At 41.3% G+C, this 23,651-nt stretch overlaps 1 protein-coding gene across 1 annotated transcript; it reads right to left on the bottom strand.

Moving 5' to 3' along the window:
- Window positions 1-405: 405 nt before the first annotated feature.
- si:cabz01101003.1 (ubiquitin carboxyl-terminal hydrolase CYLD) lies at window positions 406-23,622 on the bottom strand. The gene is given in 18 exon segments (XM_038302132.1): window positions 406-1,084; window positions 1,181-1,388; window positions 1,474-1,592; window positions 1,720-1,828; window positions 10,056-10,230; window positions 10,559-10,622; window positions 10,720-10,811; window positions 11,025-11,147; window positions 12,167-12,308; window positions 12,401-12,566; window positions 13,985-14,478; window positions 14,554-14,659; window positions 14,738-15,073; window positions 15,076-15,213; window positions 16,386-16,543; window positions 17,356-17,473; window positions 23,069-23,297; window positions 23,512-23,622. Coding segments are annotated over 17 exon segments (2,904 nt in total). The 5' UTR covers window positions 23,240-23,297; window positions 23,512-23,622; the 3' UTR covers window positions 406-899.
- Between the last annotated feature and the right edge of the window lie 29 nt (window positions 23,623-23,651).

Below are 23,651 nucleotides of genomic sequence, written 5' to 3' on the forward strand. Positions count from 1 at the left end.
TCAACAAATGCCTTATATCGAGATGGTTTCATCTATTCAAAAATTTAGTAGCTTTATGTTTACTTGTGAAGTTTGAATTCCCACAGCATGGTGATGCCACCACTGTGTTTTAGTGTTGGAATGATGTGTTCAGGCTGATGTGCAGTGTTTGTTTTGTGCTTCACATGACGTTTCAAACATGCATAGTACTTTATTTCTTTCAAATAATGATTGTCTCCTCACCAATCTTCTTCAAAGGTCTGATTTGTGGATTCCAGCAAGGTTTCCACGTATCTCTTCACGGATTTATGCTCTTTTCCTAGCTTTACATTTTAATGCAAAAGTCACATTATTTGCAAGTCAACTTTTTAGTCATACTGTTCCATGTATTAGCTGACACACCAAACAATGCTTTGTGAGCGATACAGCCAAAACAGACCAGATCTAAAGCTTTTATTATTTTAAACAAGTCCCATATTTTATGTGGCAGCAATATTTAAACATTACATAACAAATTAAGGTTAAACATGTATGTGCATCTAAGAATTCATTTAAAGACAATATATACAGACTTGGTGAAAAGCAAATAAAGCAGTGCAAACTGTATCGGTAAGTATACAAAAGTCACGTATGAGAGGCACAGTGGTTCTGTACAGCATGTGCACATTTTAAGGCCCAATTTAAACACAGATTTAAGGCCCGAGTGGTTTAGGCTCAGCCTCTGCATATTTGTTCATTAGGCAAAAAAAAAACAAAAAAAAAACATTCTGTTCCCATAATATATGTCAATGCTGTTAATGGAAGATTAAGGCCGGTTTATCTGCTACATGATACCTTTTGAGTGCAGTAGTTTTAAAAAAATACAGTTAATATACAGTTCCAGTTATTTCTTTTCTTCACATGTTTTGTTTTTCTTCACATCACTTGTAGAGGCTGAGCTCTGGGCTGTGGTACAGGCACATGTAGGAGTCGCAGAGCAGTCGGCGCACCGACTCCTTCACAGAGGAGGCGTCCACCCTGCTTAGCTCCTCCTCCGACAGACCCAGGTAGCGGCCCACCTCAGGACACGCTTTCACTCGGGGGATGTTGAAGCCGTTCTCGCCACCTGGGGTGAGGAGCGAACAAACAATCGTGAGGCTTTTGTGTTTGACTTGTAAAAAAAAAAAAAAAAAAAACTTTTTCTAGAAGAGAAACATTGTACCGTCTCGGTCTGCCATGCTGTCGAAGAACAGCCAGTCGGAGGCCTGGGGTCCGTGCTTAACGAAGCTCACATAGTGGCTGGTTTCGATGCACGTCACTGCAAACAGAGACATTCGCTGGCGAGCGTAATGCAGAGGGCCCGACCACGACCCCTGAGGAACGTTGATCTTCTCCGGCTTGTGGGAAGCTCGATTCCTGTGACTGTGAACCTGGTAAAGCAATGTTTAAAAAAAAACTCAACATCCCTTCTTATTGTCAGGATTTTAACAAACTTTCCTGGAAACAAAGGGATACCTGTGTTTTACAGGTCTGGCAGTATTGCTTTAGACGTCCAGGAGTGATCTCCAGGTCTCCGTAGCACTGCGAACATTCCCACTCAGCTACAGCCTGGCAGATACTGCACTGTCTCAGAGCTACACACAGCAGGAAACATATTCAACTTCAGGCAGAAATAACAATAATAAAGAAATGTGATCAGAGCAAACAGACCCTGATAAAAGGTACTATAGAAACACAGTAAAAGGATGTGGAGGATCTTACTGTCGTCCAGCAAGTCAGTGATGTCCAGGCTGAGGGTGGGCAAGATGGCATCAAACATTTTAAAGTCCTTCCCAAAGCGAGGCATCAGCAGGAGCAGACAGGAGGGAGCCTGGTGGGAAAATAAAGACACTTTTTTTTTTCTAAACAGAGAACTGAACCCTGATGTTCATCATGAAAGCTCATTCACTGAGAGAAGCCAGAGGAATGATAGATTAGGCCGGGTCTCTCTAGTGAAAACTAGTGGTGGGATGTTATTACATTTTTGAATCGACTTTCAATGGTGAAGTCCTCTCGAAATCAAAAATAATTATTGTTGATTGCAGGGTTCGTAATTAATTAATCAAATTATAATAAAAATAAACCAACTTTTCAATAAAAACTTTTAAAAACTTTCATCCCCAATAATTGAAGGATGAAAAACACAATGCATATGTTTCTTGTATGTAATCAATTAATTTGGTTATTCAACCATCAGGTCAGATCATTTAGCTTTATCTAGAAACCCCTGATATTTTATGCAGAGTTACATGGAGGGGAAGTGGGTAACAATGTTGGCTTGCAGCAAGAAGGTCCTGGGTTCGATTCCTGGGTGCTTTCTGCATGGAGTTTGCATGTTCTCCCCGTGAATGTGTGGGTTCTCTCCGGGTACCCTAGCTTCCTCCCACAGTCCAAAAACATGACTGTCAGGTTAATTGGCTTCTCTAAACTTGATGCGAGTGTGGGTGTGAATGGTTGTGTGTCTTTGTGTGTCTCTCCGTTTCCCTGCGACAGACTGGCGCCCTGTCCACGGTGGACCCTGCCTCTCGTCCATTGACAGATGGAGGAGAAGATTGATATTATGCAACATCTTTGAAAAGCTAATTCTATTGAAGTGTTAACAGTCCATGCAGGGCCGGTTCTAGCCCTTTGGTTGCCCTAGGCGAGATTGAGTTTTGCGCCCCCCCCCCCCCCCCTCACTTTTGCCGTGCGAAATACCAGTACTGTTTTCAGCATCTGTTTAGTGCTTCATTGAGTTGTGTTTACAGTTCCACAAAGAGTGCTGTGCGGTGAATTGTGCCTACAGTTGTGCAAAGTGTGTGTTACAAAATTGCAAATTGAGTGCAAAGCAGTGTTTGTTCTTTTAGTTTTGTGAACTCAGTGAGTGGATTTGCTATAAGTATTAATAGTTTTAGAAATTGTGCTATAAGAATCAAGGTTGTGTTTAAGCATTCAGAAAAAACTGTAACTTAGCATGGAGTGATGCATAGACAAATACCAGAATAGGTTTCAGTACCTTTTCTTTTTTATTATTTTAAATAATTTATTACACACTCAAAGTTAGGACTGTGCAAAAACACTTTTAACCATCTGTAAGGACACTTAGGTAAAGTATAACTAAAAAACTGGATTGAATCATTGAATGAATTTATTTCAGACAATTAACAAATGTAACACACATTAAACAAATATTAAATAAATCAATTTCAGAAATTACCAAATAACAATAAAAAATAATAAATTTAAGAAATTCTTCAACCAAGGACTACATAAAAAAGTAATTGATAAACATTAAATTAAATTTTCTGTTCCAGTTCAATTAAATAATTTGAACATAAATAGAAATGAGATAAACAAAATTTTCCTCTAAATAAAATATATCAGGTATATTTACCCTGATTTCTGACATTGATTAGTGATTAAAGAAAGGATTAACCCTCTACAAACAAAAGTGCTTTTATGAATACCATTACAAAATTAAAAGTTTGAAGTTGTTGTTTTTTTTTTGTTCACATATTCTATGATGAACAGCCATAACTTCATATATTTTGATGATTATTTGTACATCCCTTTTGAATACTCAATGCAGATAATCACTACAAAATATTTTATTTATATTAGTATCTTCTACCCATTCTCAAGCTAATAATATAGCACATAATTCTGCTGCATATATACTGAGAAAAAAATGATGTCAACATTAGGGATGGGGATCGTTAATATTTAATGATATCGATACTCCTTATCGATCCGAGTCTTTATCGATACCACTATCGATACTTTTCTGTTATTTGGTGGAAAGACGATGCAACAAAATTTTTTTTAACAGAACTGCTATTGCTTCTATTGCTTAACAAGTGAGCATAACAAAAACGTTTCTAGCCTTCAATAAACATGGCTAATGTAATAGGCCACTTCGAAATCATAAAACTAACTAGAATATATTTTCACAATTGTTGGTTAATGTATTGTCTACTGTCACTTTTCATCATGTTTTTAGTGATTAGGAAAATATTTAACAAATAAATAATTGTATTTTAAATTAAATGTAATTTTTTATAAATGTTGGCATCAGTAGTTTAATTATATATAGAGCAATATACAACTGTATTACTCATGTTTCTCGCCAAAAACAAAATTTCCCGTTTTCTTTACGTTACACTTGAACGCATCATGATAACCTAATTGTCGTTTTACTGAGCCAATCTGAACACATCATCACGCAGCACGTCTGAAACTTTATTTACTTTTCAAGCTAACTAGCTTGTATGCTTCCGATTACAACACGGATTTCACAATTAATATTTTTAACTGACCGGACACGCTACAAAGTCTGTGTGCGCGCTTACCAGTGGTACTCTGAGTGGATGATTAAGACGGGCCGACTGCGGCGGCAGGAGGAGGAGTCTTTTCCGTTCAGCCATTCTCGAGTCGCGAGCAAAGTTAAGTGCCAGACTTCACTTGTTTTACTTTTAATATCTGTTCGCTTACAATTTCATTCCAAAATATTGGTGTACATGCTGCAGTGATTGACGTCACGACTTCCGGGTTGGAGGGCGCTTGAAAAGTGATCAGAATCTTTTCCGATTTTCTCTTAAATGTGAAAAAATAAATAAAAAAACCGTGGTATATTTATTTGTTCATATTTTGCTATTTATATATACGTAAGGTTAAGTCAAACTGACGGACGCTTCATAACTGGTTTAATTCGCTTTTTTTCTAATTCTATGATTAATGGGAAGTAAGCCTAAGGGCGACGCTAGAGGGCGCCCCCAACACATTTGTCGCCCTAGGCAATTGCCTAGCTCGCCTATAGCAATCGCCGGCCCTGAGTCCATGAACCTTAATAATAGCACAATTCCTTCAACTAAATATGATATATATATATATATAGTAACTAGATATACAACAATCCCTGCAAAAGTTTCATATTTGCAGTAAACATAAGATACAGTTTCATATCTTACACTGACAGAACTACATAACAACAACAATTGTTATTCAATGTGTAGCATTTAAAGATTTACATCTCATGCTACCGTTTCTGTTAAAGCCAGTTACTAACACACATCGTCCATCTTCCTGCCCCTAGTTCCTTCCTAACTGTCAGCACTATTCAGATAGCACTTAATATGGCGACTGTTGGGGCTGTTCCGCCGTAGCTTAGATATTTACACCGATTTGAAGTATTTGGATCAACATGTGTTTAAGCTTGAATAACCCTAGGGAACCATTACTGGTGATGCTGCTTGTGTGTCGGATTAATGAGCCTACAAGAAACAGGGGGAACAGAGGTTCCTTCTTGGGATTTTAATAACTAAATAAGAAAATGCAATTAATATGATTTTTTTATTGCATTAAAGTCCTGGCCCTGGTAGAAACTAAATATCTAATATATTCCTTATCCATCTCCTGCTTACACTCTACCATCATTTTTAACACCACACTAAGGCGCTTCTCCCCATTTCACACCTTGAGTGTTTTACGTACAATCACACAGAAAATCATGTCAGATAAGGTTATGGTGTTTTTTGTGTTTTTAAAACATTATTTTTAATGACTTAATCTGTCCAAATATAATGTGAGAAATAGTTTAAATGTGTGTGGCACAGAGACAGAGGTAAAAAAAAAAACCTTGCCTGGTTGTAGCCTCTCTTTTTACGCAGTCAGTGTGACATGGGAAAAATTAAAATCGGAAATTAAAAAGTCATACGTAATCAGTGTGTTCAGATCGTAAGTTAGGATTTAGGGAAACTCCCCAGGCTGTGATCATGAAGGAGCCCAACTAAAAGGCTAATCTCCTGATTCTGGACTCAGTTTGAAGGAAACGTTTCCAGAACAGCTGAATGACCTAAATACATAATCGGCAAACCAGTGAAACATCTACATCACGCAGGATAAAGGCTCTACAGGCTGCAGCAGACAACTACTGCTCCTTCTTTAGAAAGTTTATTGAGATGTTAGGAACAAGCTGCTAAATGAGTTTCCTAAGGACGCTGGACTCTCCTTATAGAGATGGAGCGGCTTCTAAGCCGGCTTCTAGAGTCTAAGCAGACATTGAGCGTCTTTCTCTAACTCAGGGGTCTGCAGCCTGTGGCTCTTTAGACATTCAACAATGACTCTTCATCTCTTTAGCTAAAAAGCAATTTATAACCAGCTTTGGAAAAATAGATCATCAGCACATTGTAAATGCATTTATTCTCTTTTTGCAAGTATTTTCCTTCATTTTAAAGCGTAACATTTAAAATGACACGGTGAGTATTTTAAAAATCTTTAGGAGAGCTTTTTTAAAAACATACATGATCTCTAAAAAATATCTTGTCATGTTAACGGCGTAAACACTTTATTATAATAAATAATAATAATAATTGAACTTTATTGATCTCACATTGCAGAAATTTACCCCTGCATTTAACCCATCCCCTTGGGGAACAGTGGGCTGCCATTATGAGGCGCCCGGGGAGCGGTGTGGGGTTAAGGGTCTTGCTCAGAGACCCAGAGTGGCAGTCTGTGGGAGTGGGGGATCAAACTCAGAACCTCAGGGTTCCAAGCTCTATGCCCTTACCACTAGACCGCCACTCAACATTAACTGCTGAATATAAAAATGGTTCTATTGATTGTAAAGGTTGCAGACCCTGATCTATCCCTACTGCTTCTGTTCGCTCAGCGGATGTTGAAGTAACATTGATACATCAGTAGGGGGGCAGTACCCACAAAGTGTTAGGAAGCAGTTTAACTGGAGAAGCACAAGCATAACTTTCTGAAGGACTGGTGTGGACATGTCCCCATCAATAGGCTCTGCTTTTTTTTCCACCTTTCCACTCAGTTACTTTGGCCAAAGGTAACAGAGGTTGGATCCAGCCATCTGTGCTCAGAGAGTTTTTGGTCAGTGTTTTTTTTCCCTCTCTCGCGCTGTTCCTGTGTCCCACCTCTCTGTGTTACATCATCAGATCTGTCGCTTTGAGACATCTGCTTTGTGGTCGCATTTCACTGCATACAAAGTAGCTACGTGGGTTGGAGGAGAGACACACAGCAGCACTCAGTGAATATTATTTAGCAGCTACTTTTATGTATAAGTAAAGCTTATGAGGAGACGGGTTAAAAAAAATTGAGATCATACCACCAAAAAGATCTGTTTGTTAGACATACGGAGCTTTTTCAGCCAAAAATGGCAACAGATTGTAAGTTTATACAAGTTATTATTATAATGCAAGAAGTTGAGAAAACAGTTTGTTCTTTAGTAGTTCTTTTTAACTCCCAGTTACAGGTTAAAATGAACTTGTTTTCTTATTGTACAGATAGAATCAGACTGCAGAGCTTCTACATATCTTGAAATTTAGTTTCTGGCATCATTATATTAGTAAAGAGCTTCATAAAACTTTTTAAACAGAGCGCAGAGATAAGTAGGGAGAGCTGCAGATTTAAAGGTGAAACATTTACTGGGATATGCAACATTGCAATAAAATAGATCTCCAAATTTACCAGGAAGTTTATAAGAAAAAATATGCGATGCAATATATAAAATGAAGCATATCCATATTTTTCTGGATGGATGGAATTGAAATTGTAAATTGTAGGGGTGCATGAATTATCGATTTTGGCATCAGAATTGGCTGTTATTTGTTATTTTTTTTATTTGGGCCCCCATATGTAAATGCTCTAAAAGGCCTCTGTCTAACATTGTTTAATATAAATATCTGTTTATTATGTCTTGTGTTCTCAACAATAGGAAAGCATTCAATAAATATATGAGCTCATTTTTGGAAAATACAAAAAATTATTGAAAGCGTTCGGGTTGAGTAACTGTAGGTCCATCAGCCCCCACCCTTAGAGTGTCCCCACCAACTTTCCTCACAAAGTTACACCCCTGTAGGGAAGCACTGGCAAAGTTGAAAGTGTTTTCAGAAGAAGGTGATCCTAGTTTTTATGAACCACTTGGAATCCTGACAGATCTGATTATTTATCATAATCAGCAAACCCAGCAGTCCAATGTGATTCCCATTGGTCAGTTTTCCTTTTCCTGGCCCTCTGCAGCTTCAGTTGCTTTATTTTGAATAATTTCCCAACAGATACCTGCCAAGCAGTCGGATCAAACCGAAGATAACTGTCACAGAATCATCATCAGTCGATAATCCGGAAGTATAAAGCAAGTAAAGCAGTGTTGGGCTGCTTTATTAGTCTGTTATGGAACATTATAGATGAGGAAATGTAGGAACTAGGGCTGCAACAACGAATCGATAAAATCGATAAAAATCGACTTTTAAAAGCGTTGGCAATGAATTTCATCATCGATTAGTTGTGTCGCGCGATTAATGCGTCATCCACCTCCGCCGTCATCGCTGCCACTTGACTGAAAAGGGGGAAGAAAAAAAAAAATTACGGCACAGCGAGCCAGCGCTGCAGGTGCAGTGTTGGCAACTCAGCGATATTTATCGACTTTTCAGACCCCTCCAGCGACTATTTTTTTTTAAAAAGCGACTAGCGACAAATCTGGCGACTTTTTACGGTGTCACTGGCGGCTTTTGGAGACTCTTACGTGAAAGCACGTATCGTTCCTACTCTTGTCCTCCAGCGGCAGCTGCTGCCGTGAGGCGCCTCCCCCATCCCAACCCCGTTCTCCCGCATGAGTCCCTCTCAGCGCTGCAGTCAGAGCCAGCAGGATGTTTACCCTCAGCGCCCAGACTGCAAATGAAGCGCGCATGCGCCGGGATTGACGGCGCAAATTGATCACAATAATTAAAATAGCCTTTATAAATAAATTAACTTGCAAATTATGAGGGCAAGGCTTTCAAAGTTTAAATCTTCTGGCAAAGATAAAGTAAAGAAGATCCTGCAATTTATGGAAGTAAAGCAGAATAAAATCCAGCAGGATCAGTAATATGTCAATTAATTATATGCCACATTCCCATGTAAATATCTGTCTTTGGAGGATGTGTTTTTTAGCACCCCTAGTTCTCTCATTTTTATTCCAAATACAATTTATAATTTGAATCACAGGGCTATTTTTATCTCTATGGTTCAGTATTTCCTCAAGTAGCAACTTTAACTGCTATACTTTCCTGTCTTAAAAGGCAGAACTCTTCTAGTCTAAAAAAACTCTTTTGTTGAAATGGGGGGGCCTATTGCTTGAGCCCCTTAGGGGCTTTTAAAAACAAAAATGTCTTTTTTTGCACTTTATGAAACAAAGTACCCTATATTTTGTGGATGTACAGCTACATTTCTCATGTAAGTTTGCGTAGTTTTAACACAAACATTTATTTTTCATATTGCACCAGTACAGTTAATGAGCAACCTGTACTTGTGTGCTTGTTTGTTCTGTCTAAAATGTTTATTTTGGAATAAAGAGGTTAATATAAAAAATATTTTTTGTCCGATTCATCGATTAATCGAAAAAAATAATCGGCCGATTCATCGATTTTTAAAATAATCGTTACTTGCAGCCCTAGTAGGAACCCTGCTCACAATCTTATCATTAAGCTAAAGCCGGGCATACACTGTGTGATTTTTTCAATCATTGCGCGCAGCTACAGCTCACACTGTAGGATGAAATCCTGCGGTTTCGTCAAACAGTGCGAGTTCACAGTGAGCACGGCGCTCTGATGCGATCTACCTGCTCACATTGTATGTCTAAAAACCACGTCGTACTCCACAATAAAATGGAGCTACTCAGACTCGTCTATCTGGAAGCCAAACGAGTAGAAGAGGAATATGAACCTCACTAGAGTGAAACGCACTGCCTTAGCAATTTGTGCAATCTTGTGCTGAAAGACCTAAAAAGAAAAGGTGACGACGTATTTGGACAAAGACATGGCTGAGCAAACGTGGCTACTACGGTCCGATCGGAAACTTCTCGCACGTCTGAAAAGTCACCCTGAAAAGGGCAAAACAAATTGTACAGTCTAAGCCCGGCTTAAAGATCCGACCGGGTGGAGCTAATAGTGCTAATCGCTACAAATCAAAATAGGGAAAAATAAGTTAGAAAACCTTACCTCTAAATCTTATGTTAACTCCTGCTGATAGAAAATGATCCACTGCTACTTGGCAGCATGCTAGTACATGAAGTAAAAAATTAGCCTAACCTCCACAAACTTGAGGCCAGCGTGCAGGAAGGAGGACTCCAGCAGGGCCTGGACGCTGGCGACCCGCATGGACGCAGGAGAGATGATAGGGACAGGGGAGGAGGCGGGGGAGGAGGGGAGCGTCGGTGGAAACAGCTGGTAGAGGTGGCACTCCTGTGCCTGCTGAGACATTGATCTGAAACGGAGGAAGGAAGGAAGACGGGAGTTGCTTTTTTCCCCACACACGTGGAAAAATACTTCAGATCACCTCCCTGAGGTGATCTAGACAATGTAAACATGATTTTCTTCACTTACTTAACAATTGTGTGAATATTTGCAATTATGCAACAAAGACTAAACCAAAGAGCAGCTGACAGGTTTCCATTACTGTGGGAACGACAGTGACTGCACCAGCGTACCCTGTTAAAGCCTTTGTTTGCATACAAACTACATACATCTGGCTGCAGCTCGGACCACATTTAGACTCTGTAATATTCGGTGTCTGCAGACAAAGAGAAGGTTACCTAATCTTTAGGAGCGGCTCCACTCTCAGGAGCTGGAAAAGCTTGTTCAGGAACTCCTCTGGATCTGAAAGACAACATTCCTTAGTTTTATAACCAAGAATAAAAACAAAAAAACACGCAAAAAAAACAGGAAATGAGAGGCTGATATGCTCCCATCAGACCTTTCTCCTGGTTGGTGAAGCTGGCGTCACTGCTGGCGGCTTCCAGCAGGCGCCTCAGAGCCATGGTCTTACTGGCACAGACGTAACCGTTCCTTTAGAAACAGAGCAGCACACTTTACATTCACTCAGAGGAGGAAGATTTCACAAACATGCCAAGTCACTCCCCGTTGGTGACCAAAGGAAAAAAACAAAACAAAGCAGCAGATAGAATGAACTATGCTGATACTGCTTTGTCTCCAGCATGAATTAAGAGCAGTGAAATGTGGTTGGGTCGAAGGTAAAGCCTGGTATGGGCGCTCACACACCTTCGCAGCGGGTTGACGATCTCGCAGCGGAGCAGCTCCTGAGCCTGTTTGGAGCCCTGGTCCGTTTCGGCGTCAGACGGCCAAAATAAAACCCAGTCTGCTGAGCTGCAGCAGGAGAACAAACTGCAAAGAAAAGGTGAATAAACGACTAAGTGTTGAACTCGTCATCGAGTCTGTAAGCATCCTACATCTTTAACTGTGCACTTTATTTAAGGACGAATGAGTCCTGTTTTTGTCTCCTGACTGATTCCTTTGTACGCTGAGATAATTCGAGGGCTGGTTATCCTCCCGCAGCAGTGTGTCACAGTGAGCTTGAAGCAGATATTTTGATTCATGCCCAATTTTTAAGCATGGTCTGCGCTATGTTATTCCCTTTAGAAAGGACAGCAGGAGTTAGAGGAAGCAGGTAGAGAGCAAGGCTTTCAGCAGATAACAGGAAGGCTGAAAGCTAGCCATGCTAATTGCTATTGCCTCCTATTTAGATAAATTAATGACTCCCTCTACCTCCATCAAGGTTTCAGAAAACTGTGTTTCTCGGGCGTGCTTTGGTGGCACAATGGTTAGCACACACAAGCCATGCAGGGAGGCCTAAGCGGCTGGTTATTCTCCCGCAGCAGTGTGTCGCAGTGAGCTTGACGCAGACATTTTTGATTTATGCTCAATTTTGAAGCGTGGTCTGCGCTATGTTAGTCTATACCACAACACAAGAGGGAAAATCAGGAACTAGCTGTGGGTGTAGATACCGCCGAAGCGGTGAGCAAGTTTGGGCAAGTTCGTGTGACAACGCAGTAACGTGTAACATGAGGGCCAAAAAGAGCAGGGATCCAGGTGGAAAAACGCTCCCAGCTTTCTCGAGCACCTCGCTCCTCTAGCTGATCCAACTTTACGAGTCGTTTTCCATAATGGCGGTCATACAAACAAAACAAGCCGCTAAGGTACCAAACAGGAAATGTGCATGAGTAGAGCGGATGTAGATTTGACCAATCAGAGGCTTCCTGTCTGCGGTCACCTTCAATTTTGGAGCTGTGCGGCAGAGTGTCTGCGGAGGTTGCGGGGTCATATCTGTGTAAACTGCGACACACGCAGACGACCTGGTTTCTGAGTATAAGCCAGCCTCAACTGTGGCAGATCCGGAACCTCACCTGAACAACGTTGCGTCCAGGTAGCAGGAGTTGAGGTGACCCTGGATGCCTCTCTTCGAGCCCTCGTAGATCCGCCTGGCCTCGTCGCCGTCCACCGGCGGAGTGTGCTCGTCCACCCGCTCGCTGCCCCAGTCTGCAAAGGCTGAGAGACGCACACATAGGGTGAAAGGTCACGCTCGGACCTGCAGCCTCGGTGTAACAACACACCGTCCAGCTTTTAAGAAGCGTTCCTACCTATGGAGTTGCATCTCTCCACCTGATTAACGGGCTTCTCGGGAACGGGGAACCTGGAGTCCCGTCTGCAGTTGCGAAGCTTGATGAACAGCCCCTTGTTGTTGGGGCAACGGAAGTGGCGTTCTCCAAGGTAACTGCCGTCTGTTCCAGCAGACAGCTCCTGCTCCTAACGCACGGAAACATGGGAAAAAAAACGGAAATCCTACTGTGATAAAAGTCTGTCAACATCCCGCATCCAGACAAAAAGATCTACCAGCTCCAAAAACAAAACAAACCCAAAGCATGATGCTGCCACCGCCATGCTTCACTGTTGGTCTTGTGTCTTTTTACACCTTTTTTCTACTAGAATTGTTGAGTGATGTTTTATTTCAGTTTTTAAAGAATTGTTACACATTTTTCCACCAGATTTTAGGAGATTTCATCCAGTTCTGGAAGCTTCATATGAAGGAGGGTAAAACACAGCATCTTCTGTAGGTCTGCGCTCTGGACTGAGATTACTCAAAGATTACTCAACAAAACGTCAGTTGAGACTTTTGAGTAAGAAATTATTTTCTTTGTTTTATAACTCTACATAATATGATGTGATTTAATCTAAATCACATGAAGGGTTGTAAACAAAGCTGGTTACATGTAATTGTTGTCATAAATGATGTTTGATGTACTGCTAAAGCCTCGTTTTAGTGAATCAGGTCAGCGTAATGGAAATATATTTATCAGTTTATTTCTCTTCTAACTATAAATCTCTTGTGTTTTATTTCTGTTTCCCATTGAATCATCATAAATCGTATAAAAACTAATGGAATGATATAATTCGAATTGGTTTAACTAAAACTAAAAGCATTTCATCCATACTGTAGGTTATGAGAGAAAACAATGGGATATTAACTGGAAATTGGTTATTAGTCAAACTAATTAGTATTTATTGTAGAGGAACTTTAAAGTTGGATAAAAAGACAAACAATCAGGAACAAAGAATCCACTGATCAGGATAAAAAAGGCTTAAATAAACATTTAGCAACATGTAAACCAACTGATTTGAGCTCTACAGACTTCTTCAACTTTTGACAAAGTCCTGGATCAGAAAAGTTCACCTATCTGATCTAATATTCAGCGCTTTCTTTTAGAGGAAAAACCAGAAGGAGGAAGGAATACAGGGAAAAACGTCCCTCTCTGTGGACGTCTGCGTCCTTTACTACAGGAGGACGCCCTCATCTGTAGGTATGTGCTCTGAGGGTTGGATCAACACATGTGAGGAGCCTGTTATGCTACAGAAGGAATCGACAGAGCAGTAAAACCCTGATGGATGACTCTCTTAATGAAAGGCTGCTAGTGGAGCTCCATCCTGTAAAACTCCTCCTTCAGCTGCTCTAAAAACAAACCTGGATCCTGATTGATGGAGAGCATCGTTTATACGTCAGTGAAACCAATAAAGACAGAAGGGCGAAACAATTCATCCTTTTTCCTTCTACTCTGACAGAATCTTGTAGCTTCTATGTTAGCTTTAATTGTTTTTGGGTCATATCTGTGAGTTTCCGGTTTCAATAACTTTAAAACAGTTGAAGCAAAGGTTAAAGGAATCCTCACCAGCTCGATCCCTGCCACCAGCTCCTGGACGCCGCTAATGTGACCAATCCATCGGATAACCCCAAAAAGCGGCGGGTTGTTCACCTCCACCATTGACCCCACCTCCAGCTCCATATGTTCCCCCGTCTCTCCATACCCCTCTGCTTCTTCGTCGTCCTCCTCCTCTTCTTCGTCGTCATAGTCGTCTGCAGACCTCAAAGGCGAGGCGGGGCCGTGGACGCCGTTCGTGTGCTCCAGCTGCTGCGGTGTAGCAGCTGGGGCCAGGTTCTGAGGTTTTGGAGGAGGCACTGGCGCTGTGAGGGGGTGTCTGACTGAGGGTTTTGGAGGAGGAAGGGGAGGGGCTTTGAGTCCTTGTCTGTTAGGTGGTAAGAGGGGTATCTTAGGAGCAGGAGCAGAAGGCGTGGAGGTGCTTTGTTTAGAGATTGGAGACAGCGTTGGCTTTAGGATGGATTTGGGAACCTGGGAGAGAGGATGTGGGTGCTGGGGGGTTTGTTCTGAGGAGAGAGGATTAAAAAGGTAAATCACAGCATTTATTTACATGGTGTTGGAGGGAAACACTGGTGATGCACCTGTAGAGACTAAGTTTACTGGAAGCAGGAGTCCATAGAGAGGAGAGGGAATGTGGCAGAGCCTCTGTTCCTTATAAAAGCCGTCCCAGTTACCGGCGGGAGCGTCCTGAAGCCGAAAACAAACGCATCACAGAGCAGCATTGCATATTTAGAGCATGATCCGCCCAGTTTGGCTCATACTGACCAGAAGGATCCCAACGTGCATCGCAGATTGGACTCTGCCCGGCAGGACGCCGCAGAACCGCACCTCCCCCGCATGGGCTATACCCTCTAGGCTGACGGACACCCTCTGACCGAGGTGAAACGGCGGAGGCGATGTCGAGCCACGCAGATTGTTGTTAACGGCGACAGGAGCCGACTCCGTGGTCCGTGAGAGCACGGCCTGCGCCTGGTTCTTGGGGTGATGGTGGTGGAAGCTTAGCCGACGCAGGTGGTGGTGAGCAGAGCGCTCGTTGTTGCTGCGGTGGCCGTTGACGGCGTGGTTGCTGCGGCGGGGGTTTTCCCTGGTTTTCTCCTGTGCACGTCGCCGTTGTTCTTGCTGGACCAGCTGCGGAGACGCACGTGGCTCACGGGGACGAACAGGCCGCAGGCGTCCGGGCAGGAGAAGTAGCGGTGACCTTTGTAAGAACCGTTACAGGTTCCTCTGCCTGCTGCTGAGCCCTGAGAGGGAAAATTGGCTTAACATGAGCCCCTAAAGTCATTTAACATAAACACATTAACATTTTTTTTTAAGTAATAATTTGGAGAGGTCTAGTGAGAGTCCTGACTTTGGACCAAAGAGAATTCATCAAAATACTCATGGAAACAAACAGCTATGATGAAGCATAGAGGTGGCAGAGGGATGCTATGGGATGGGCTACTAAAGCCAGGCACACGCTGTGCGATATTTTCAATCATTGCACACAGCTACAGCTCAAACTGTACGATGAAACCGCAGGGTTTAAAAGTTCACAGCTCACAATGTATGTTCTCACACTGTGCAGCCCGACGCACTGATGCAACCTTACGACTGCCGACTGAATTTCAAACATGTTTGATTTTCTCCCGAACTTACGATTCCTGATCGGGAGGCTGGTGTGAGTTGCTGATAGCTCCTCGCTACCCGCTGTATATTACATAGGGGTGGAACGGTTCACAAAATCCACAGTTCGGTTCGGTTCACGGTTTTCGGTTCGGTATATGTTGATTGTTAGCATGACATGTTGGTGTAAGCATAAACAAAACATGTTGCACAATGCTTGCACACTGTTTTTATCCACAACTTTCTTTCCGCCGTCATCGTAGGTCACTCTAAATGCAAAGCGGTCCCATACAGCAGACCTATAAAGTGCTGCTGGAGCGTCTTCCAACTCCAGTTCTTTCCCACTCGCCATACCCACACAATTCTCCACAACAATTGATTTTTTTCCCTGCTACACCCGGCTGCGCTGCTTCGCTTCTTCTTCTTCTTGTTTATTACTGGTGGTTGGCTTTGGTCGCAGTACCGCCACCTTCTGCTCTGGAGTGTAATCGCTTCCTCTATGAGAAAAAGGAGCAGAGCATCAACCGAACGAAACACACGCGAACCGAACCGAGATAGTCGAACCGAACGATTCTGACGGTTTTCATAAACCGTTCCATCCCTAATATTACACGACACACACACAGGCTGAAAGTCGGCCCGATCGAAAAATTCTCACAGGACTGGAGAATCAGACCAAAAAAAAAAGATCGTACAGCGTAAGCCCGGCTTTAGAAAATAAGAATGAGCGTAACTTTCCAGTATCTTGTAGTGCAGATCTGGTAGAGACACACCAGGCAGAGAAATATCAACTGAAGATAAAGGGATTCACCTTTAGCTCCACTCCAAAATATAACGCGCTGCTTCCTCCGCTGAGCGGCCCGATGTATTTGAGTTCTGCCTCGGCCAGCTCATTCTGCGGGCCAATCTGGACCCACAGCGGGGCGTGGATGGGGAGGGAGGCCAACTGTCGCAGGTTGTTTGGATTGTCTGGAAAAAGTCCAACAGATGCAGACAGTCATCACAATGACAGAGACTCTCCAAAAAAAAAGTAAAAAAACGATCCGCTGGGCTTTGTTTCTAAGTTTGAAGACGTTTCGCTTCTCATCCAGGAAGCTTTTTTATTTCAAAATGACAGGAATAGTGTTCAGTTTGAGGCTTTATACAGCAGCCAAACAAAACCTTGTTTCTGTTTTGAAAACATGAAAATTGAAACGGACGAAGGGGTCCATCCCTTTGGAGTGGTGGTCATTTGGTTTCTTTTGTTAGCCTGCAATGCCCCATACCCGTCTAAAAAAGGAAGCAAAACGACCCCCCATTCCAAAGGGGTGGACCCTTTCTTCCGTTTCAATTTGCAGGTTTTCAAAACAAAAACAAGGTTTTGATGGGGTACTGTATAAAACCTGGAAGTCAAGGCTTTTCCTGACATTTTGAATTGAAAAAGCTTCCTGCATGAGAAGCAAATCGTCTTCAAACTTAGAAACAAAGCCCAGTGCATTGTTTGTTACTTTATTACATCTTTCTAACACATGCATGAGATTTATTTTAGGGCTGCAACTAATGATTATATTGAAAATCGATTAATCTGACAATAAGTTTTTTGATTAAAGGATTAACAATCGACTAGCCAAATGTTCCTTAAAGAAAAAAAAAATCCAGGAGATTGATTTTTATTTTTTAGAATGACTATGACCTGGATGACTGAGAATCTTCACCAGCACAAGGAGAGACAACATTTCAGGTGGGAAATCAACAATCGAATTCGCTTAAGAAAAAGAAATCAGACATAGTTAATGCATTACTTAAAAGGTTGAGCCGAACTTCGGGGTCCTGGACGGGCTCCACCAATCCAACGAGGTCAAGTGCCACTTCTAGCAGATACTTCTTTTCTATCTTTACCATGAGGCCATTATCCAACACCTGCGAGACAGAACAGCCTGTTAACATGAGGAGGTGGAAACATAGCATGATGCATCCTTTCTTCATTTTGCTCCTGTTGCCTCTCAGACACATTTCTATAACATTCGACGTTTCCTTTTACCTCTTTGCAGACGCCTCACAAATAAATGAACACCCCTCCCTTGGTTATTTATTTGACAATGCACATTAATCGACATTTTATACTGTAAACATGCCTGATTTAGCTAAATTAAGCTAATTCTCCTTGGTAGAACCTTTGGCAGTTGTCAAATCAAGCCTAAAGAGTAAAATAAATAAATAAATAACATTCCATAACAATCTATATGTACAATAAAAATACAGGAAAAAAACATACAACCAATATTTACATTTCTTGTGACAGCATATGTTTATAAGTGTCTCCAGCAGCCACTTTTTGAATGATAAGAATGACGGAAAAACTGTCCTTTCTTGAGGCACTGTTGGGACCCTCTGAATGAAAAGACCTTCTGGTTTTTCTATAGGAGAGAAAGCAGCTTACCTTCCCCTCTAGTTATGATGAAGAGGTGCAGAAGCCTTTTAATTATATAAATTAGACTAATAACTTTCAATTTATCCAAGCTCAAAACTTTATACTTCTGAGCAATCTAAGAATGATGACTTTTCTTATTCATAGGTTATTTATATATTATTTTTAAAGGGATTATTGTTGTAGAATGACAATAAGACCAGGTTATATTACAACATATGGGAGAGCGTCATGGCAAAAAAACCCAAACAAATATAAATATGTCATTGCAGCTGTGTTTGAGGAATCTAAAATTTTATCCTCTTAATTTGACCTTATAGCGGGTTTTATTGATACCTGTTTTAAAGACAAGTGTTGAGCAGTAATTTGATCTGAGGTACTTGCATTCTGCAACCGTTTACATTTACTGTTTAAATGACATCATGGATGAACCAAAAATGATTTTTACTTGCATCAAAATAAAATCTAAGTTCTAATGTTTGAATAAAAGAAACTTATTGACAAACCTAATGAATTTTCGTGGTTCTTCAGCCTCTTTTTTTAACCAACCAACTGTTTGAAATGTCGCTCCGATTTGTTAAAGTCGTTTAAAGGTAGATAAACATGCAAGTTCTGTTGGGAAATCAAGACTCTAGAAAAGGTGAAATCTAGCTTCTACATTGAAGACTGAGAAAATGATCCATGCTTTCATTACCACTCTTAGATTACTGCAACTTATTATATAGAAGCTTTTCTACAGCGTCCCCACATGATCCAAAACACTGGTTTGAACAAGTAACCCCACCACTGTGCATTGGCTGCCTGTATTGTTTTTACAAATAATTGATTTGTTTTTTAAAAGTTTGAAAAGGCTTAGCCTCTGCTAACCCACAAGATCTTCTACAGAGCACCACAATCAAACAATAAAACTACTCCTACAGCAAATTTAAATGCAGAGCAGACTGCACTAGATATGTTGAACAGCTTACCTCTCAATAGAAGCTTGCACCATTTTAAATCACTCTTGAAATCTCATTTATATTCCATATATTCCTGTTTTTCTTATTTTTGTGTTACATTTAAATGCGCTAAATTCATCTATGGTTTTATGAAAGCTGTGCAGCACTTTGGTGCAGCTGCAGGCTGTTTTTAAAGGGCTTCATAAACAACGCTGACATCAACATCCTCAGATTGAAACATGGCGGTGGCAGCATCATGCTGTGGGAGTCTTTGGAGAGGGGGAAAGAAGCTGCTCAGAGAGACATTCTGAAGGAATATAACTGACACACTGTCTTATATGCTAGATGTGGAAATAGCACTTTGTCTCCTCGATTGTCTATTTGGAATAAAGACTCTAAATCAAAGAACATGGACCATATCATATATCACGAGGCTTTTTAGCAGCCAAACATATAATATTGTTGAACTGATAGGAAATGAACTATAATTGTTTTGATGTACAGAATTGGAACGAAGAGTTTTTAGGAATTGGTACCAGGCTGCCATAATCCTAGATAATCTACCAGATCCCAGCTTGTCTGGACCTTGGCCTACACTGAAAATGTATTTACAAAAATGTACACAGTAACCACCTGTTATTGTCTTGATAAGTTACCCCTCTACCTTGTGTATTATAGCTAACGCTGTACCCCCCTCCCCCTTGGGTAAATGCAGTGATGTCACCAGTACACACATTTATTACTTAAAGCTACAGTGTGTAATTTTCAGCGACATCTAACGTCCAGACTGCAGACCGCAGCAACATGAACATCTCCCCCCCACCGCTTCTCCCCCCCAACAGTACGGCGAGCATTACGGGACAAAATGTCTTCCACGACGTCCGCATCACCTACCTTCTCAAGTGATGAGGTTTGTTTACATAGATAATTTTACAGATAGTATTTCATTAGTCTGTGTAGGGTATAGATTTCATGTAGACTTAAGATAATAAATGTACCCGTTATTTTTTCTACATCGTTGTGACGTTTTGGTGAGCTGCTTTGCATGGTGATATAAACAGACAAAGTAATTGTAGCCATTAGTTTAACAGCGAGATTGTGTTCGCTGGAAGAATATATATTCCCCGTTTACAGAGTCCAAGTCTTGTTTGTGGCACGGGGGTTACAAGGCGAGGAAGAGGGAGAGGAAGAGGGCTGAGAGGCCGGGGTGGGCGTGCAGCCAGGGCCAGGCGAGAGAGAGGTGCCAGCGGGGTGACTAGAGCAGAGGAGGAAAGGCTTGAAGATCTCCAAAGGAGCCGGAGAGAAGTAACCGAGGTATATATCCAGAAAATTACTGAATCATTACCTGTGAAACGTCAGGGACGTTGCTGAATAAGTATACTGGAGAGTAACAGCATCATCACGCAGCATGTTATTGTAATGGGCGATCTCGCAATCACTAGTTTGTTGGCTCTGCGCTGCCGTAGCGCAAAGATGTCTGCCTCCATGGCTGCGAGACCCGCTCCTATGTAATTATACATAACGAATTCTAAGGCAACGCAAATATTAAGGTTAAGAGGCTGAGCTCGTAGATGATGATAAATAACATAGTTATGTATAATATATTACATTTCTGACTGTATATCCCTGTAATTATTACACACTCTAGTTTTAAGTAAAAGTATAGATACTGCAGTTGAAGTATCAACCTGACCTCTTTACTCAAGTAAAAGTGAAAAAGTATGTGCTCCAAAAACTACTTAAAGTATAAAAGTATAAAGTAACCATTAACAGAAACAGCCAGATGCCACTATATGAATAGAAAGCTCAATTTTTCAACTATTTCTAAAAATTCTTTGAGATAGGGCCAAGGATGAGGGAGGTCTTGTTGGTCTCCGTCTCCCGATACGCTCTCGCCTGTGTCCGACCTTTCAGACATTTCAACATCTTTTTCTGAATCCAACATTGTAGCATAAAATAGACAATTCATGTTTGCAGTTTGAAGAACACCTGCTTGCTTCTGATGATTTCCTTTAGCTAACCAATGATTGTTTGCGTTATATGACTCATCCAATTACACTAGTTTTCACTAGACGTGGATGACGCCAATGATCTGCATTGGATGGCGTACATGCAGTGAAATAAATATTTCTAAACATTAAACCGAAGCCAAGAGTAACGAGTAATGTTTGTTTTAAAACTGTAAGGAATAGAAAGTACAGATACTTGTGTGAAAATGTAATGAGTTGAAGTCAGAAGTAGGAAGAAAAATAAGTAATGGAGTAAAGTATAGATAGTAAAAAGTGTACTTAAGTACAGTGACAAATAGGGGTGTAAATAATAATCGTTTTGTATCAAGGCATCGATCCAACCTATTTTGCCCTCCTACCTAGCTTCCTGGTTATACTCTTACAGCAGTGTGTTGCAGTAAGCTTGACACAGACATTTTTGATTTATGTTCAATATTGAAGCGTGGTCTGTGCTACACACTGTGGGTCTAGATACGGTCGAGGCGGACAGGAAGTGGGGGCGAGTTTAGTCAGACGACGGAGGGACATGAAGGCCAAAAAGAGCGGAGATCCAGGTGGAAAAAGGTTCCAGCGTTCTCGCGCACCTCGCTCTTCTAGCGGGTCAAACTTCACGAGTTGTTTTCCGCAATTTTGGTCATAAAAACAAAACAAGCTGGCCTCCTGTCTGCTGCACTGTTTGCGGTCAGGTAGAATTTGGGAGAGGAGCAGCGGAGCGTCTGTAAAGGGGCCGGGGACGTCTGGAGCCGAGGTATTGCATTGCACTGATTTTGTGCAGTATTTTTTGATGCAACTTTTCTACTTCTGTTATTTGCTGTTGTTTCTAAAAAAAAAAATGCATAATGATATTACAACTTCCATTGATTTATTTCAAATTTGAAACATTGTCTATCCTGTAAGGTAAAAAAAAAAAAAATGAACCAATAATCATGGTGTATTCTTGAGTATCGAAAATAATCCAATCGTTGGGTCAGGAAATTGATACTGAATTGAATCGCCATGATGGATGTGATTTACACCCCTAGTAACAAAGTATTTGTACTTCTTTACTTGACACCTCTGGATAAATGTGTATATATATGTATGTATGGGTGTATGTATATCTCTGTAACTACATGTATGTTGTCCATTATAAAAATCCCCACAAAACTCATGACATAATCCTGAAAAAAGCCTGCTTTCTATCACTGAATGATATGTTTATCTTTTTCTAAGGAACTCTCTGAAATGGTCATGATAAAAAATGATTAATTTAGGCTCCTTCTAAAGCTGAGAAGAGCCGGGGCGGAGCTAGATGGAGGGGGGGCAGGGGTCGCATGGCCACCCCTGCCATTTTTTTCCCTCTAATACAGACGGTGGCAGCAGTAATATCTCAAGAGGAATATTCAAAACATTTTAATTTTTCATATATTAACAATAGGCTCTATGCACAGCTCCACTACTTCCTGAATTTAATGCAGCTCCTTTGTTTCCTGTCTTTCATGATTGGATGCACTGATTAATCCAGGTGTGTATGACCTAAGTAACTGGCCAGACACACCTGGATTAATCAGTTCGTCCAGTAATGAAAGACAGGAAACAAAGGAGCTGCATTAAATTCAGGAAGTAGTGGAGCTGTGCATAGAGCCCATTACTTGACAACAAAAACAATGTGGTTAATTACGCTCATCAATATACTAACATTACAGATAATAATTAATGCTCTTTTCAGAACTAGATTTTGGGTTATATGGGGTAAAGAGAAAATGATGTGTCTCTGAAAGTCATCTAGGATTCTTCAGTGAAACGATAGATCAATAACTCTTTCAATAAAAACCTAATAATCATTATATATATATATATATATGTACTTGTAAATACAACATTTAAGCAGAATAATTGTTGATACAAATAGGTAAGTAATGACAAAGGAAGAGATGTTTGCCCCAGAGCTCAAACCTGAAAGAATTTGATCAACTATACCTTTTATCTAGAAAGCACAGATGTTTAAATATATGCTTCTATTTGTTAGCAAAGGCTGTAGGAAAGTGTAGTTTGTCTTTAAATGGTTATCGCCTGGCCACCCTTATAAAAATGTTCTGGCTACGCCTCTGTAAGAGACTCCTGGTTGTGCAGAAAGTGTGAGAAGTTGCCATGCTGGTACCTTCACCCAGAGGGCGTCCCTCCTGATCTTGCCCTGGTCTTGTTCGGAGCAGATGAAGCCCCTCTTCAGCACAATCAGACCCTCCAGATCATCCTGGACCTGAAGGTCGGTGGTGATCAGGAACGCCTTGAAGGGACGCCGCTTCCTGCTCTGCTCGTGAACTCCTGACATCTCGGAGGTGTCTGTATCAGCGGCAGCGGCTCCACGGCGAGAATTAAGCCCTCTTTCTCTACGGACGGTAAAGAAAATTGTTCTCATTACGAGGAGGAAGCGGCAGGAGTGCTGCGGTTTAACCGTTCACCTGGAGGAGTGACGGCGACAGGTAGCCGCGGTGAAGCTCGCATTAAAACTTTATCTGTTCCCACTTCCCACTAAATCCCTCCTCCGTCGCAAGTTCTTCACTTCATAAAACAACTTGGAAAAACTATCGGAGGAAAACTTACCAACTTTTTCAACTCCGACCGTCAACATTTCCCCTCACATTTAAAAGGAGCTCCGCTCAATAACAAACCGCGAGGCGAATAAGGAAGCGGAGTGATTGACGGCTGAACAGCCAATAGGGTGCGAGGGAGCGAAACACAGG

This window comes from Cyprinodon tularosa, unplaced genomic scaffold, assembly GCF_016077235.1.
Source record: "Cyprinodon tularosa strain WSP-4 unplaced genomic scaffold, ASM1607723v1 ctg482, whole genome shotgun sequence".
Taxonomy (NCBI): Eukaryota; Metazoa; Chordata; class Actinopteri; order Cyprinodontiformes; family Cyprinodontidae; genus Cyprinodon; species Cyprinodon tularosa.